The sequence below is a fragment of the Mya arenaria genome, chromosome 13, assembly GCF_026914265.1.
Source record: "Mya arenaria isolate MELC-2E11 chromosome 13, ASM2691426v1".
Lineage (NCBI taxonomy): Eukaryota > Metazoa > Mollusca > Bivalvia > Myida > Myidae > Mya > Mya arenaria.
The window spans coordinates 51,371,038-51,388,680 of NC_069134.1; the positions used below are offsets into that span (position 1 = coordinate 51,371,038).

General features: G+C 35.3%; 1 protein-coding gene across 1 annotated transcript in view; it reads left to right on the forward strand.

The window, feature by feature from the left end:
• LOC128213893 (E3 ubiquitin-protein ligase MIB1-like) overlaps nt 1–17,643 on the forward strand; it is a 77,481-nt gene that overhangs the window by 1,178 nt on the left and 58,660 nt on the right. Inside the window, exons 2-13 of the mRNA XM_052920008.1 lie at nt 5,164–5,335; nt 7,802–7,946; nt 8,321–8,410; nt 8,798–8,864; nt 10,011–10,144; nt 10,449–10,525; nt 10,712–10,928; nt 11,742–11,889; nt 12,116–12,255; nt 13,271–13,378; nt 13,701–13,898; nt 15,143–15,294. Of these exons, the coding sequence (XP_052775968.1) occupies nt 5,164–5,335; nt 7,802–7,946; nt 8,321–8,410; nt 8,798–8,864; nt 10,011–10,144; nt 10,449–10,525; nt 10,712–10,928; nt 11,742–11,889; nt 12,116–12,255; nt 13,271–13,378; nt 13,701–13,898; nt 15,143–15,294 (1,648 nt within the window). The remainder of the gene's footprint in view (nt 1–5,163; nt 5,336–7,801; nt 7,947–8,320; nt 8,411–8,797; nt 8,865–10,010; nt 10,145–10,448; nt 10,526–10,711; nt 10,929–11,741; nt 11,890–12,115; nt 12,256–13,270; nt 13,379–13,700; nt 13,899–15,142; nt 15,295–17,643) is intronic.

Consider the following 17,643-nt stretch of genomic DNA (forward strand, 5'->3'; position numbering starts at 1 on the left):
CTCAGTGCATTCGTATTCATATTTGTAACTAGATGCTATCACAACTAAGGCTCACACGTTTAAACCTGTAAACTGAATTTCTCTTTTTTTGGCCGTAAACGATAACTAATTGGCAGACCATTTAACCGAAATGGTCACGTGATTAAAAAGTATGTGAAAAAAGTTGTCTGGCAAATGGTCTGAAATGTGGCAACATTTCACTAAATTTAAAAAAATGGTCTTACTAAGGTTAACTGCAACTTCTGTGAGATGGACTTCTCTTATCTAGGGGAAGTACAGGGACCATGAAGAATCATTTAAAGCAATATAGCTACAGGGCTTCCGTTAAAGGAAGTTTGGAAGTATATTACTTCCTAGAAATAGGTTTAAACCTCCAAACTTAATTCCTTGGAAGTACAAAAACTTCCATAAATTTGAAGAAAACTTCCAAAGTCAAAAGCTTGGAAGTTCAAAATATCAAAATCTGGTGTCAATATTACTTTTATGCGTACCATTTCAATCAGTCTTGAAGTAAAATGAATTATTATAATATAAATCTGTGAATTCGGCAAGATAAATAGTTTCAAATTACTGTGAAATCATTTATATTCGTTGGCATGAAATTTCGTGGTTTGCCGAAAAATTACAATTTCGTGGGTACTTAAATTCGTGGTTTTCACTTTTGGAAAATAAAATAAAATCGAAACTGCGATCGTTCTAGATCGTTTGCATTACTAGTATCTCCACATGCTAGCCCGTGATTTCCGTTTTCTATGTCATTCGGTTTATGACACTCGCTAAAGTGGTACGACATGCCAATTAGTGCATATACCCATGTCAATTATTGATTTAATTGGAAATTAAGGTCATAAAGGAAGATGTACCCTGATCATAAATACAGTTAGGCGAAGCCATTGAATGCCAATTAAAGATTTTGCAAACTGTTAAAACACCGAGAAAGTCCGTATACTTCAGTAAACAATCCCTAAAGATTGCTGATGTCAACAAATTCAATCACTTATGAATATCATCTCATTTCAATATTTATTCACACGTTTTTGTTTAATAAGAATATTGAACACGTTGTTTTGTACATTAACACGTTTGGAGCTCAGTAACCTCCAATGCAATCGATTAATTATTTCATTAAAGAAAAAAAATCGAGAACTGACACACATTATCCTCATCTTGTAAACTTGGAAATTTTCATGAACAGCATATGTTTAGGCACGTGATTCAGTCATTTGGTTGATAAAAAAACATTAAAATGATTTGGTTTATTATTTGTTAAAGACTGATATAATATATTAACAAAACAATGATAGTAAGATATACAGTGAGACGGATATTTACGCTGTATACTGCGGCCTCTGTAACGGATAAACTAAACTATGTACATAACATGGCAATTAAAAAAGTGAATGAAGGGTTTATATTTCGTGGGAACTTAAATTCGTGGATCACCAAACCCACGAAAACCACGAACATTAATGCCCCACGAACATTAATGATTTCACAGTAGTTGATTTTTAACATCTGTTGGGACCAAGATAAGATATCTAATTATTGTTTTTGTTATAAACCACTGTTATGTTTTCTAGATATTTTCACACATTTACAATTATATGCATGAAGTCAATTAACAAAAATCAGTACCATTTTATAATATGCCTGTCAATTTCCTTTTCCATATCCAACATAGAAAATACAGTGCAACGTATTAAATAAACTGTATCATACTTCTGATGTTTTCTGGATCTAGTAGCGTGTGTGGAGTGTTGCTGGTTGCACACTCACTTTTATTTATGATATTTACTAATGCATCAGTATTAATATATTTCATAAAGTCAGTAACTATTCGGAAATACTACATCTGTTAATTAAATCATTAATGTGATTGAGTTACTGTATGGCATAATTTCAAGACTGAAAATGCCAGGAAATGTAGAGTAAAGGCTAACTGCAGTTTCAATGATTCAAAGTGCTAACAGTGCTATTAGCAAAGGACGCTTTTCCGACGTTCTTTGTCACACCTCTTTGGGTATATAAACATGCCACCTGAGGATCTTCATAATATCCCTTCTGTATAATTTTTGCTTATGCCATTTGTACCACTATTAACTTGTATAATTGTTTAATTATTATAATAAATATCAATTCTAGGTCAGCTGACCTCCATGAAAACCTCTTAAAATCTTTGTAAATTGTATATTATCATCGATATTTACCTTAATACTGTCATTGGAAATACCGGTATATGTAGGCAGTAAATAGGACGTTTGGATCAACCAGCCTGAATTCTTACACTTGTGCTTAGCTTCAAGATTTTTAACAATCCCTGCTTAAGACTTTGTTCTCTCCAGAATTTGAACAAGCCCAGATTTTACAAGTGCTAATTTCAACCATGTTATATAAATAATATATATAAAAAAACACACCAACAAGTTATGTTTTTTTAAAACCTTATATCTAAACGTTTAGGCGTAATGCCTTCATCAGTAGATAAATAAACAATCCTAGAACACGGCCTCTAAACGCCAGCTCCACCACTTTACGGTGGTGCAAAGAAAAAGAGCTATCGACACTTCCGTGGTGGAGCTGTGCTCTATGTTTACATGAACAAACGTGAGTATGATTTATATTTTATTTGATAATTTCATTTAACGGACATATTTCGAAAATCGGAGAATGTGGTACCGTGTAAGAACACTTCTACTGTAGGCTGGTTACTATTTCGTTTCAATATTGTGCAAACTGTGGTGTCAGGAGCTTTTCTCCCGAATCGGACTTGTGCATATTTTGAGATCTGATTGAATAGCAAGTACATTTCGGTGCTTACACACCCCGTAAGAACATTTTTACGCATGCAAACATAACTGTTATGTATAGTAACTATGCCGGAACACAACAAAACTGATAAGCACTTCTTAAAAAGGAAAATGCACATATTTATAAAAGTGGTGGCGCTGTTGCCCTAGTGGTGGCGCTATCGAGTATGTTTTGCGCTTGAAGTAAAAGAAAAACGCTTTTGGAATGAATACAAAGTTGCTATGTTTATCATTCATTGAACAGTATGCTGGTTATGCATACTACTTGCGGAAACAAATCTCTACGCGAACTACCTTTACCTTCCTGAAAACTATTTCGAAAACAAATGGCTAGGTGCTGTTAATTTTACCATATAACTATAAGTATCTATCATGTGTGTCCGGTTATGAGAGAGGTATTCTTGCATACCGGACGTGTGTTTCCGGTCATTTGACCAGTGCTGAAAAAACGCATCTTACACCACCATGTAAGATGAGTTATGCGCATCAACTCGCTACTTCTTATTTCTTTTATTGTATGGTTTATGAAAAGTACATTATTTCATTTCAATAAAGCGCAATCAATTATATATAAGTATGCAATTAATTAAAATAGATAATGAATAATCGTAAAAACGCGATTTAAATATTTACTATTTGACATCAATAGTGATTTAAAATCACTGAGCTTTATGACGTCAGTAAACAACGTTTCACGCGGTTTTTGGTAAAATGTACAAAAGTGCGTTTTCTACCTCAATTCTTCCACAAATTGATAATTTTAGATATGCAAGAAAAAAATTAAATCATGTTTTTCCGGTCCGGATTGAAAAATCGGTCCTTTGGTCACGCTGCGTGGCCGGTAACTCTGCAAACCTCGTTACCGGCTTACGCACGTGCACTCGGGTCAGATTTTTCTATTCGTACCGGACACACATGATAGATACTTACAGTTTTATGGTAAAATTAACAGCACCTTGCCATTTGTTTTCGAAATAGTTCTCAGTAAGGTTAAGGTAGTTTGCGTAGAGTTTTGTTTCCGCAAGTAGTATGCATAACCAGCATAATGTTCAATGAATGTTAAACATAGCAACTTTGTATTCATTCCAAAAGCGTTTACTTTCTTTTACTTCAAGCGCAAAACATACTCGATAGCGCCACAACAAGGGCAACAGCGCCATCACTTTTATAAATATGTGCATTTTTCCTTTTTAAGAAGTGCTTATCAGTTTTGTTGTGTTCCGGCATAGTTACTATACATAACAGTTATGTTTGCATGCGTGAAAATGTTCTTACGGGGTGTGTAAGCACCGAAATGTACTTGCTATGCAATCAGATCTCAAAATATGCACAAGTGGTTAGTCCAATTCGGGAGAAAAGCTCCTGACACCACAGTTTGCACAATATTGAAACGAAATAGTAACCAGCCTACAGTAGAAGTGTTCTTACACGGTACCACATTCTCCGATTTTCAAAATATGTCTGTTAAATGAAATTATCAAATAAAATATAAATCATACTCACGTTTGTTCATGTAAACATAGGGCACAGCTCCACCACGGAAGTGTCGACAGCTCTTTTTCTTTTCACCACCATAAAGTGGTGGAGCTGGCGTTTAGAGGCCGTGAGAAAGGAAGTGATGGTAATGTCACTACACTGTTTGATGACGGCAAGTTGTAAAGTGGCAAAACTAATGACGTTGTTACGAACAGAAATATGATATAGACACATACGTATGAACATAAAGCATTATGGATCAAGTGATCACCATCTTATATCAGACATGTATTAACTTGACTTTATTCTTGTAATGTAAAATTGAAGTCAGGTCGATCTTACCTAATAGATATTTTATTTATTTATATTGACTTCAGTAATCATGATTCAGGAAGTGATTTTTCTATGGAAAAATGTATAAATTTAAATATTTATCAACTAGGAAGTTTAACAATCAGTGTGACATCAAGAATTTTCCAGCTTGAATATTAATTTGAGTCGCATGAAAAAAGCTGAGTTGTTTTCTGAATTTTTAAACATACCGGTGGCAAAAATAAAGTGAACAATATTGTCAAACTGATCTGTGTTTTTCTCATTTTCCTAATGCCATAAGTGTAATAATTGAAATACCCTTCATTATCGCCATTGCTTCATATGACATCGTTTAATCGCTCTTTTCAAAGAACATTGTGTAATGAAAAATAAAAATGTTTGAAATTTCTTAACTTCAAGGTTTTTGAAAAAATGTGCAGGCACATTGGGGTTTTATATCATGATAAAACAGTGTAAAAAGATTTCAATTATCACTGGATAAATTTGTTAGATTTATAGGTGAATTAATCTGTCTATTGATTATTTGAGGGGATTCTTCCATTTCCAGGTATCAAACATGATGGCACCATGTGTGACACATGCCGACAGCAGCCCATATTTGGCATCCGCTGGAAGTGTGCTGAGTGTACAAACTATGATCTGTGTTCTGTTTGTTACCACGCTGACAAGCACAACCTGCGACACAGGTTCTACAGAATCACAACACCCGGAAGTGAACGGTGGGTGAAAGTTCTTGTACAATAGTATTACCCTTTCCTTGTTATACTCAAAACACCTAATGGGAACACTATTCTATCATGAGTATTGCACAATTGGTCTCAAAAATGACAGTGGATTACTGGACCATCGATTTTTAGCTCGACTATTTGAAGAATAAGGAGAGCTATACTACTCACCCAAGCGTCGGCGTCACCCCTTGGTTAAGGTTTTGCGTGCAAGCACATATAGGTTAATATCTCAGCAACTACTTGAGGTATTGCATTGAGACTTTATACAATGTTACTCAACCATCCAACCTACTTAATTAACCAAGTTTGATAACTCTAGTTTGTATTTAATTCAAATAATAGGCCTTTATTATTTGACTTAGAAATTCTGGTTAAGGTTTTGCGTGCAAGCACACATAGGTTAATATCTCAGCAACTACTTGAGGTATTGCATTGAGACTTGATACAATGGTACTCAACCATCCAACCTACTTAATTTACCAAGTTAGATAACTCTACTTTGCATTTAATGCCAATAATAGGCCTTTATTATTTGACTTAGAAATTCTGGTTAAGGTTTTGCGTGCAAGCACACATAGGTTAATATCTCAGCAACTGCTTTGGTATTGCATTGAGACTTTATACAATGGTACTCAACCATCCAACCTAATTAATTAACCAAGTTAGATAACTATAGTTTGCATTTAATGCAAATAATAGGCCTTTATTATTTGACTTAGAAATACTGGTTAAGGTTTTGTGTGCAAGCACACATTGGTTAATATCTCAGCAACTACTTGTGGTATTGCATTGAGACTTGATACAATGGTACTCAACCATCCAATCTATTTAATTTACCAAGTTAGATAACTCTAGTTTGCATTTAATGCAAATGATTGCCCTTTATTATTCGACTCAGAAATTCTGGTTACGGTTTTGTATGTAAGCACACATAGGTTAATATCTCAGCAACTACTGGATGAATTGCATTGAGACTTTATAAAATGGTACTCAACCAAGTAAGATAACTCTAGTTTGCATTTAATTCAAATAATGGCCCCGTTTTTATTCAACATAGAAATTCTGGTTAAGATTTTGCATGTAACCACTTTTAAGTCAATGCTTCAGCAAATACATCATGTATTGCATTGAAACTTTACACACAGGCTCCCAACCATTTAACCTTCTTATTTAATCGAGTAAGATAACTCCTTTATATTATATAATTTTTGCCCCTTTATTATGCGACTTAGAAATTCTGTTTAAGGTCTTGCATGTTAGCACACATAGGATAATATCTCAGCAACTACTTGATGTATTGCATTGAGACTTTATACAATGGTATTCAACCACCCAACCTAATTGAATGATCAAGTTAGATAAATGTGTTTTGCAAATAATGGCCCTTTATTATTACACTTAAAAATTCTGGTTAAAATTTTGCATGTAACCACATTTCTGTTGATATCTCCGCACATCATGTATTGCATTGAAATCTAATCTAACAGTGATCCATGCATGTTTCGCCAAAACTTTTCAATCCTCACACTGAAAAGCGGCGGAATAGTCTCTGTGACAGCTCTTGTTGGTGATGATTCTAATAATAAAAAAGGCTTTAACGGGATAGTAGGGGCGATAATAGAGCAATTGTGAAAAAGGCACTACCCCAACAAGGGGGCAGGGCAATAAGAAAAAGGGCAGGGGCGGAATGCCCTCAAAAACTGTCTAGCTGGAAATGCTTTTTTACTATTCTATCCATAGCTTCGTTGCTACCCCTTTTTACTCTAAAGTTATGAGACAAGGGGATTAGCTAGAGGTGGCTGATGTGGACACTTCTCTACGAAGGAAAGGGTTAAATAAAACTACTACGTAGGTATTCTCTGAATGAAACTGTCCAGTGATTCATTTTAAAATCTGCTTTATTGCAGTCAACAGGGCTCACATATTTCACAACAATCAGCCCTGAGCAAAAATCTGAGAGTCCTGAGCATTACATTGTTCTCATATTACTTAAAACTAGTGTTCAGTAAAAACAACCAGCATAGGACTTTGGGTGTGCAGCAAAATGAACCACTATTCTTGGTACCGGTATGTACATGAAACATTAAATAGATACACTGTCCAGGATCTGACAAGCTGGAAGAAGACTGCAGAAAAGAAGTCAGAAGTCTCCCTTTACTTTCAAGGTTCCTCTATATCTTAAGCTGTAGGAGAAGTATCTCTCAATACAGATTATACCTGTAACTTCTAGTTTGTCAAATACTTTTGCTTGTTTGCAAAGTGTCACTTGATACCTTAAAACATTCAAATAAATCAATAAAACTAGCATATGATTACAGATGGATGCTGCTTTGGTCTGAATGATTGATCAGATTTAAAAAAAATAATTGGATGTCTGATCCTATAAAATGTGAACGAGTACCCTTAAATTGCCAATCATATGACATTTATAGTCTTATATATTATTCAATGTTATAGGGTGTGTATGGAGACTCGACGTAAGAGTAAAAAGATCACAACGCGGGGGATATTCCCGGGGGCACGGGTGATCCGGGGGGTCGACTGGCAGTGGGAAGATCAAGACGGGGGCAATGGGCGGCGGGGCAAGGTCACCGAAATACAGGTAATCAAATGAATATAAGACACACAATGGGTAGCCATTGTATTAGATTGGTGGAAGTATGAGTGAAAATGTGCAACATGTATGTAATGTTTCATATGTTCAGTTCACCAAACATTTGACATTTCATAAAGCCTTATTTATTAGGAATGTATGAAAGAAAGCAGTACCAAAATGTTGGAGAAATAAAACTATTGAAGAAGAAGAGAGTTTATGGCAAAACACTAAATTTGACAAAATAATGATGCTCTGTTCCATTGCTTGACTTAAAGTAGCAATAAACTGTGTAGAATTGAATGCAAAATTGTCATTTTGATTTTAAAGTAGAAATAAACAAAGTTGAATGCAAAATCATTGATTTGGTTTTATTATTCCAGGATTGGAGTGCAGCCAGTCCGCGTAGTGCTGCTTATGTGCTGTGGGACAATGTAGCCAAGAATCTCTACAGGGTCGGATTTGAGGGAATGGTATGGGCTAGTCCAGCTGATGCTTCTATTTGTAATCTCCCCGCAAGGAACTAATGATACACATACATATTTTGAATATTGCTTTTGACTTATAAATACAACACATAATTTTTTTATGCATGAAGCTTATCTTTGAAAAAACTTTGGTTGTGAAAGAAAATGAAAGTAAAGTACCAAAATTAGCTTAGAAAGCACATGATCCTAACTATAGAAACAATAATAATTTCTTTAGTGTCTGTGAATATTTTCAACCTGTATATATTATATATTTACAATTTAAACACATTGATTTTCACATAATTCTACAATTGCTTGTTCATGTTTTGCTATTACCAATTGATGCCACATATCTCTATGCTAATGCTTCATATCTCATCCATGTTACAGTCGGACCTGAAGGTTGTCACAGATGCCAAAGGGGGCACCATCTACAGAGACCACTTACCCTGTCTCGGTAAGATATTTTTCCACTGCAGGTACAAAATGTTTTCAAACTCATCTTTTATTTCCAAAGAATTAAGTCAAAGTATCATCATAGTCTTGGTGGTGTTGTATTTGGCATTATTGTGAAAAACTTCAACCTTGGACATAACTGAAAAAAGGATCATGATCTTCAAAAAAACTTGGTATCCATTTAAAGATTTTGCCAGGGACAATACGCTCATGTTAAGCAAGGCACATTACTCTGAGTGTAGTTATTTTCGAGTTATGCCCCTTGTTGAACTGAAAAATCCATTGGCGTTCGCTCAACAGTGCTCTTATAGGGTGTCTTAAAAACTGATATGCAGTGGAAAAATACCTTATTTTACTGTCTTATAGGGTGTCTTAAAAACTGATATGCAGTGAAAAAATGCCTTATTTTACTGTCTTAAATCAAGTTATGGCCAGTTACATGTATGTTGTCTGGATATGTTTTGTATTATTGTAAACTATTATTATTGTTACATAGTGTCTTTACTGTTGTACATGTAAGCTGTCTTTTCTAAGTGATGTATTTCCTTACTGGTGATATGGTTTTCTCCTATCTCAGATAGTAGATCTAAAAATTTGGCCATGCTGTAAATTGTTATCTTGCCCACGGGCAAAGATAAAACAAGTACCGTATGAAACTCCTTCTTTATTGTCATCACACAATTACCTCCCTTGTCGAAGACTGTCGTATGTAGCATCATTGAATCCTTGTCTTGTGTAAAGATATGTGTAATCTAATTTCATTATTTCTCGATTCAAATGACAACATAAAAAGTATTGAGTATTTAAATAATCTGAAACGAATTATCACACATATATACGCAACTTATTTTCACTACGCACAAAAGAGTTCGGCAAAAAATAAACATTTAACTTTATTTTTTTAACTGAGGTGGGAGAAAAAGCATTTACCATAGCAGTCGCTCGTATAAGATAGGTTTATCCCAACCCTCACGCAGTTTGTTCTGTCGAAACTTGGTAACTCTCGAATTGTGATGAACCTTTCTTACACTCTCGGTACATGTTGTATTGGGGACAAAGTCAATATTAACTCACACAGTCACTTATCCCAGTTTCTGATCATACATTAATTGACTTGAATCTATATCCATCTTGCAATGTTTAACAGGAGAGCAAGGTCCAGGGTCAAGATCAGGCCCTGGGGGTCTGGCCATCGGGGACCAGGTGAACGTTGATCTGGACTTTGAAATTGTGCAATCTCTACAACACGGCCATGGGGGTTGGGCGGATGGAATGTTTGAGGTTGGTATTTGTCTCTTGTAGTTAGTTGATAGTTATTTTTGAATTTAGATCAGAATTGAAAGGATATGGTTTGTTGGGTATTTACATACATAATTGACATATGTTTCATACTACGTAATATTGTATGTATTTTAAATTTGTAATAAATTTGAAGTTTGGCGAATGTTTTTCAAGAAAGTAAAAAACATGTAGCAACTATAAATGCAATGGTACTAGATTAATGTTTAAATTATTTGAGCTATACAGTTTGAATGGTATGATTAAACCTATGGACTTAAATAGTATTTGTGTTTTGTGCTTGCAGTGTCTTGGGCAAACAGGGACAGTTGTAGGCATTGATGAGGACCATGATATTGTCGTCTCCTACGCCAGTGGAAACAGGTCAGTACAGTGTACTACTAGTTGATAGCCTTAAATGTTTGATGGAATATATTAGAGCTCTAAATGTGGGATGGAAGATTGCCATTATTTACAATTTAAAGGGTTACAAAAAGATGAGGAAAAAACTCTAATGACCATTACTCTGTTTGTTGATATATGCCCCATGTTTGTTTATTTCTCTCACAGGTGGACTTTCAACCCGGCCGTATTAACAAAAGTGAGCACCCCCAGCAGTACAAACTCTGCGGGTAGCGAGTCTTCAACCAACCTGGCTGGAACGAGTAATGGGGCCACGAGCACACCACAGTTTGCTGTTGGTGATCTTGTGCAGATATGTAGCGACATGGAGAGAATAAAGGTTCTACAGCGAGGTCACGGGGAGTGGGCTGAAGCCATGGTGCCGGTTAGTACAAGTGTAATGGGTTACAATATTAAAAACTGCAAGTGTTTCTTGTACTATTGTACACTTTCATACATTTTTATTTCTTCGTATTTTCAGAGATAAAAAGTTGGGATATTACTGAATTGTTCGAGCTTTGGGAGGTGAATGGCATCATTGTTGTTTTCATGCAAAAACATATAATAACAGAACTGTTGGAAGAAATTCAAATTAAACTCAATACATCATTATGTTCATTGGGAATATTATGTCGCAAGTTACATAACTCTTGATTCAGTACAATATTGGTTGAGTCATGCCCCTTGATTTACGCAAGAAAAATAAAGGAGCATAAGTACCTGCTTGAAATACTCTTGTTTCATAAGCCACGGTAAATTAACTATGGTTAGAACTTCTTATTAATTGAAATGAAAAAAAGGTTAGATGGTCTTACTCTTGTTAGTGTTTAGTTTAATATTTGTAACTCGTAAATACTGGATAGATGGTGTCTAACAGGTGCACCATGATTATGACCTGAAGGTTGTGGTACATCCTGGACAAATAACCCCTCTTCCGTCATCAACTTGGACTAACCCAGGTGCACCATGATAACGACCTGAAGGTGGAAGTGTGTGGTACATCCTTGACCTAAACCCCTCTGCTATCATCAACTTGGACTAACCTAGTCTTGTTCCATTTCAGACTCTGGGTAAGATAGGTCGGGTACAGCAGGTGTACCATGATAACGACCTGAAGGTGGTAGTGTGTGGTACATCCTGGACCTACAACCCCTCTGCTATCATCAATTTGGACTAACCTAGTCTTGTTCCATTTCAGACTCTGGGTAAGATAGGTCGGGTACAGCAGGTGTACCATGATAACGACCTGAAGGTGGAAGTGTGTGGTACATCCTGGACCTACAACCCCTCTGCCGTCACCAAAGTGGCATCTTCCGATGGAGCAGCTATTGGCAACTCCTCTGGAGGTAAGCATTTCCATTTATAATCAAAAGATATTCATATCAAATAATGTTCTCAGCAATGGATTATTTTAACTGAATTATGCTGCTTGATTGACTAAGAAAATCAGACAGGTGATGAAGTGTTGGCATCCGATTGCAGTTTTCAACATTAAAAAGTTTGCATATGTAATTACAACATTTTAATTGTAGAGAATTTGTGTATGTAATTTTCATTTTTCACCCCTATTAGAGCGGCTGAGTGCCCTGCTTAAGAAGTTGTTCGAGACCCATGTATCCGGTGATGTGAATGAAGAGCTTGTGAAAGCTGCGGCCAATGGTGATGCTGCCAAGGTTGATGAAATCCTGCAGAGGGCTGACACAACTGTCAATGTAAGGAAAAAAGGAAAATAATGCTAATTTGCAGTAATATGCTTTTAACTTGTTTGTTTATATCTGTCCAGTACAAATATGCATGAGTATCAATTCTGATTTATTTTCCCTGATGTACTGAAGAAAAGTATGAGCATTGGTATGTTGTCCACGTGTGATTGTGAAGTTATTACAATACTATATAAAAAAAACTGTGAGAATGTGGAATATCTAAAGGAAACTCACTTGCTGTCTTGGTAACTGCAAACCAAACTCTGACCAAGGTCAAGAATATAACATTGAATGACTGCTGAGAAGTAATTGATTGGTAAATTTGTGTCCCTTAGTTTCTAGTTTCAGTTTTATTCATACCTATGTCTGATAAGATCCTTGATTTTTTAGCTTGTTTATTTTTCAAAGAGAAAAATGAAGCTTTTTTTTATTGCGTTGGTGTCTGTATTGTAGTGCAAACACTTTAAGTTGGTGTCTGCATTGTAGTGCATACACTTTAAGTTGGTGTCTGCATTGTAGTGCATACACTTTAACCTTGGCCATAACTAACAAAAGTTCAATATACTTGAATGAAACTTGGTACACATGTGGCAACAGACGATACCCACATACATAGTAAAACCCATAACTCTTGGTTTAATATTTTAAGGCTAAAATCAGGGATGTGATTTGTCCACGGATTTGTGGAATACCGGTACCGCGGATCTAATGGCCCCAGGGATCCACCCCCACAAAAAAAAAAAAAAGGTTGATTGGTTTAGCTGATTTAAAAAGTTTGTAGAGTGCTTTTGGTTGTAAGTGTTGATGTTCCAGTTTGCTACAAATTTAAAGTCAGAAGAACTTTCAAAACAGCTTCTAAAAAGCCAGTTTTTCTTATACGGCAGTGTGCTTTTGACCCCGAAAGTACACCCAAGAACCCATGGCCCAAATGGTTTCAGGTCAATCACGTCCCTGAAAATATTCCCATGACTCATTACACATAAGTTATACTCATAGATTATTCACTATTTTCCTTTTTCTGCAGGTAAATGGAGTGTTTGCAGGCCACACGGCCTTGCAGGCGGCCTCCCAGAATGGACATGTGGATGTGATCAAGGTCCTCATGAAGTATGACCTTGACATGGAAATAGAGGTATGTACATGCTCTGTTAGGATCCATGCTTAAAAAAAGTCTCAAGGCTCAGCTTTACTCTCACAAAGGGAATTTTTAAACTGTTATCCTGTAATATAATATCATAGATAAAAGATTCTTGCTTCAGTTTGCTCTTCGTATCTTACTTAAAACTGCACTCTCACAGATTGACCAATTCGACTACTTTTAATTTGGTGTCTAGGAATGAATCTGATTGTTTACAGTTATTGGTTACCATGCATATGATCTCTTTTCTGCGTTCGATAAACTTCTATACATAAAATGAAAATTAATGTTCTTATTTTTCTATCATACATCCTAGGACAAGGATGGTGATAGAGCAGTGCACCATGCGGCATTTGGAGACGAGCCAGGTGTGATAGATATGCTTCACCGAGGAGGGGCAGACCTCAACGCCCGCAACAAGCGTCGCCAGACACCGCTACACATAGGGGTCAACAAGGGGCACATAGGGGTTGTGAAGGCTCTTCTGGAGATTGGCTGTCACCCAAGTCTGCAGGTTTGTGGGGAGTGGAGTGTGCATGGTGACCCAGGTTTGGTGTTTTCAGGGTTCTTACTCACTTGTATTTAGCTTTTATTGACTCAGTGACTCACAGGTTTTGGACATTTAACATCAAAGAAGGTTGGGCTCAAAATTATTTTTGATTGGTCTGTAAGGCTCATAATTTTAGCTTGTTTATTGTTAAAAAAAGTTCAGGTATTTTGAAAGCCTTGGCCATAGCTCTAAAACATTTCAAAATATTCAAATGAAACTTGGTATGAATGTTGCCAGAGACAACATGCTCATGTATAGCCTAATCTCTGGCTTTAATTGAGTTACGCTGGTTGAAAAACTCGTGCAAAACTAAGTCTTGTGACTTGGACATTTCTTAATACTCATTCAAGATATTTTCATAAAAATTTGTGCACATGTTACCAGTGACAATGTTTACATGTAAAGCAAGGCCAACTACCCTGACTTTAAATATAAGTGTCGTGTTACGTCCTTACTTTCAAAAACCATGGAACAGACTTTTAATATCTGTAAATTAGTTGGTCATTATACAGTTTTACCATAGTTATGCTGTGATTAGAAGTTGCTCCTATCTTCAGGATTTTATAGTCTGAACCTTTAAATCTTAAATTGTTAACGACAATGACTATTTATTTAATAAACAAAAATGCAAATTCAATGGGGAAATGCATGAATCATGAGTCTAACTAATGCTTATCATTGTTTATGTTGGATTCTTTTCATTTGTATTATAACAAGGATTTACAAACAAAGCTCATATTTTGGTGTAGGACAAAAATAATTCGTGTTGTAAGTTGCCATTTATAATAGATAACATATGATTTTAATAAGTGAGTTAGTATATATTTTGATTTTATTCTCTAGCAATTTCAGAAAATTCTGATGAGAAATTGCAAAATAGTACAGTTTTGAGTATGTCACCATAAGCTTGAACTTTACCTCTATTTCAAGTGGTTTGATTTGATTTTGTATTTATTAAGGGAATGTTCAAGTTTTCACCTTGTTATGTATATTTATTTTTGTGTTTTACGAGTTAATGTTAAGTCCAACATGTAGTACATACTGTGGAACGGATTTAATTAATTTAAAAACTTTCAAATTAATATAGCATGTCTTTTCATATTTTTTTTCTAAAATTGATTTCCTACCACCTAGAAAAACAAAACCTGACATTGAATCAAGAATATATATACCGGTACTAGTCGTAATTACCTCCCTTTGACCACTAGGACTCTGAAGGAGACACCCCACTCCACGACGCGATCAGCAAGAAACGTGACGACATGATCACATTACTGCTTGAGTTCCATGCGGATCTGACCATCACCAACAACAACGGCTTCAATGCCCTACACCACGCTGCGCTTCGGGGAAATCCCAGGTTTGCCTAGTTAGAGTATAGTTACAGTAGGAAAATACAAGGGTTTTTTTTATTGTGAGAAAAAGTAATCTTTGTCTATAGACTTAAAACTTGCACTCAGATTAATGAATTTAAATTAATTGGCTCTTTCAAAATTACGCATATACTGTATCGAATACAAGCAGGTTACTCTTAACCCATTTATGGAAAAAGCGTAACCATGGCAATAGTTTTAGAGCTCAGTTTGAGAGTAATCTCCCTTTTGTCGCTGTGTTTATTTTCTATTGATGTAACATTTATGCTATTGTCATTATCATCACCACCATTATCTTCATCATCCTCAACATCATCATCATCATCATCATCATCGTCATCCTCATCATCAATGTCATCATCATCATCATCATCATCATCATCATCATCATCATCATCATCATCATCATCATCATCATCATCTACTACATCTCTTTAATGACTATGAAAATGGCTAATAATACCTCTGTAAGATACTACATGTATGTTTAGTCACTCCTGTGTAATAATAAACAATGTCCCCTATAAAACAAGACATGAAATGCTCACACCCCTAAATACCTTTCCCAATTGTTATATGAAGAACCAGTAATCACATGCTGTGAGAAATCCTTTTTTGCTGCCAAAAATATTATATTCTAAGTCAACACGAAACATCAACGTTGCAAAAAAATAACTGTGAGGTTAACAGTTGTACTCATTCTCAGGATGTAGATAGTCACTCATTTTTATTTTGTGAGGTTCTGCATGATTTTTGCTAATTAAACCTGTCTGCAAGAATATTTTGTCGTCAAAGAATAGAGTAACCATTAATCACATGTGATGCTTGAGTTTCTCACATATAAAGTAAGTTTCATGTGGTTCGGATTAGAGTCATAGAGCCAGGGTGTGTGTGGGGGGGGGGGACTTATGTACCCTATTTTTTGGGTAAGACCAATTCTCTGAACAAAAAAAATGAATTTGCTCACTGCTGATACATGTTTTGTGTAGGATTGACACAAGCCTACACTCAAACCTCAGGCCTCTTACATTGAAAGATTGGAAGATTGTTACTCATAAAGTTGACCACATAGGAAATCATAGCTATATCCAAGCATTAATGTTAGTCATTACTTAATATAATTATACGGTATGATTGTATGTAATGGTTTCTTTTTATTTGATTGGTAATTTATACTAGGTTACTTTCTGGATTCTACCATTTCTTTTATATAATACAAACAATTAATAACATTTATTGTTTGAGGTTATTGATTGAATATTGTTGTTATCATTTCAAATTGATTTTCATTATTACCAGTAGTTTCTCACTGTGTTTCTAGTGCATTGCAGAGACTAACTTTATAGTTTATCTATATGTTTAGAAGTGACTGCAATTCCCAGTCACATTGAGATTACCTATGATAAATTTCAGTCATCAGTCACTGGAGTTAATTCTACGCCAAATGGGGTGCCAATTAGTTACAGTATGGTCTAAATCAGTTGTTCTTTTGTTCTCAACTCTTCATGCTGACCTGCCCTGAACTCGCCACATCTATGTTGACTCAGATCATCATCTCTCAGACAGGGAGCAAGAAGACAGCTTGTATCGTTGACAGGTTTAATTATGGCAGCTCAAATGAGAAACACAGGTCTCTGAAATGCCTGCTATTTGCAGGAATATGCAGTTGTCTTTTGATGACTGACTACTAAGAATTAGAGCCATTCATTTCTGTGTCTGTTTTTCATGTTCCAATCAGGAGTTCTAGAAGAAAGTATAGTATTACTAGGAACAAAATATTTAACATTTAAGTTTGTCTAGCTTTTCTTAAAGTGACACTCTTATTAAAAAGCAATACATACACATGTAAAACAAACATACATTTTGAGTGATAAACCTTTAACTACCTACTAAATAATGCATTTATGGAAAATATTAAATACTGATAACAAGATTGTAACTGTGTATTGAATAGCTAAAAAAGCATTAAAAAAATAAAATATTGGTGAATGCTTAAAGATTTACTGTGATCTACTATAGTCTCATAAGGTATATATACCATGTTTTATGCATTTCAAAATAAAACTCGGTATCCTTTATAAGAACCATTGTTTTTGACATTTAGTCATCCTTTTCTGTATATCAAACCATGTGTAAAATTTTTATTTGGGAGTAATAGTGCATCTTTAAGAAAAAAGATAAGGTATTGTTATAGCCATGGTGTAATTGTCAGTTGTGTTGTTATTGGCATTGGCAGCATGCAAATGCTTTTACATTGACCATAACTCATAAACCATTCATGATATTCAAATTTTTATTTGTTGCCACAGACAATTTACACATGTGAATCAAATCCC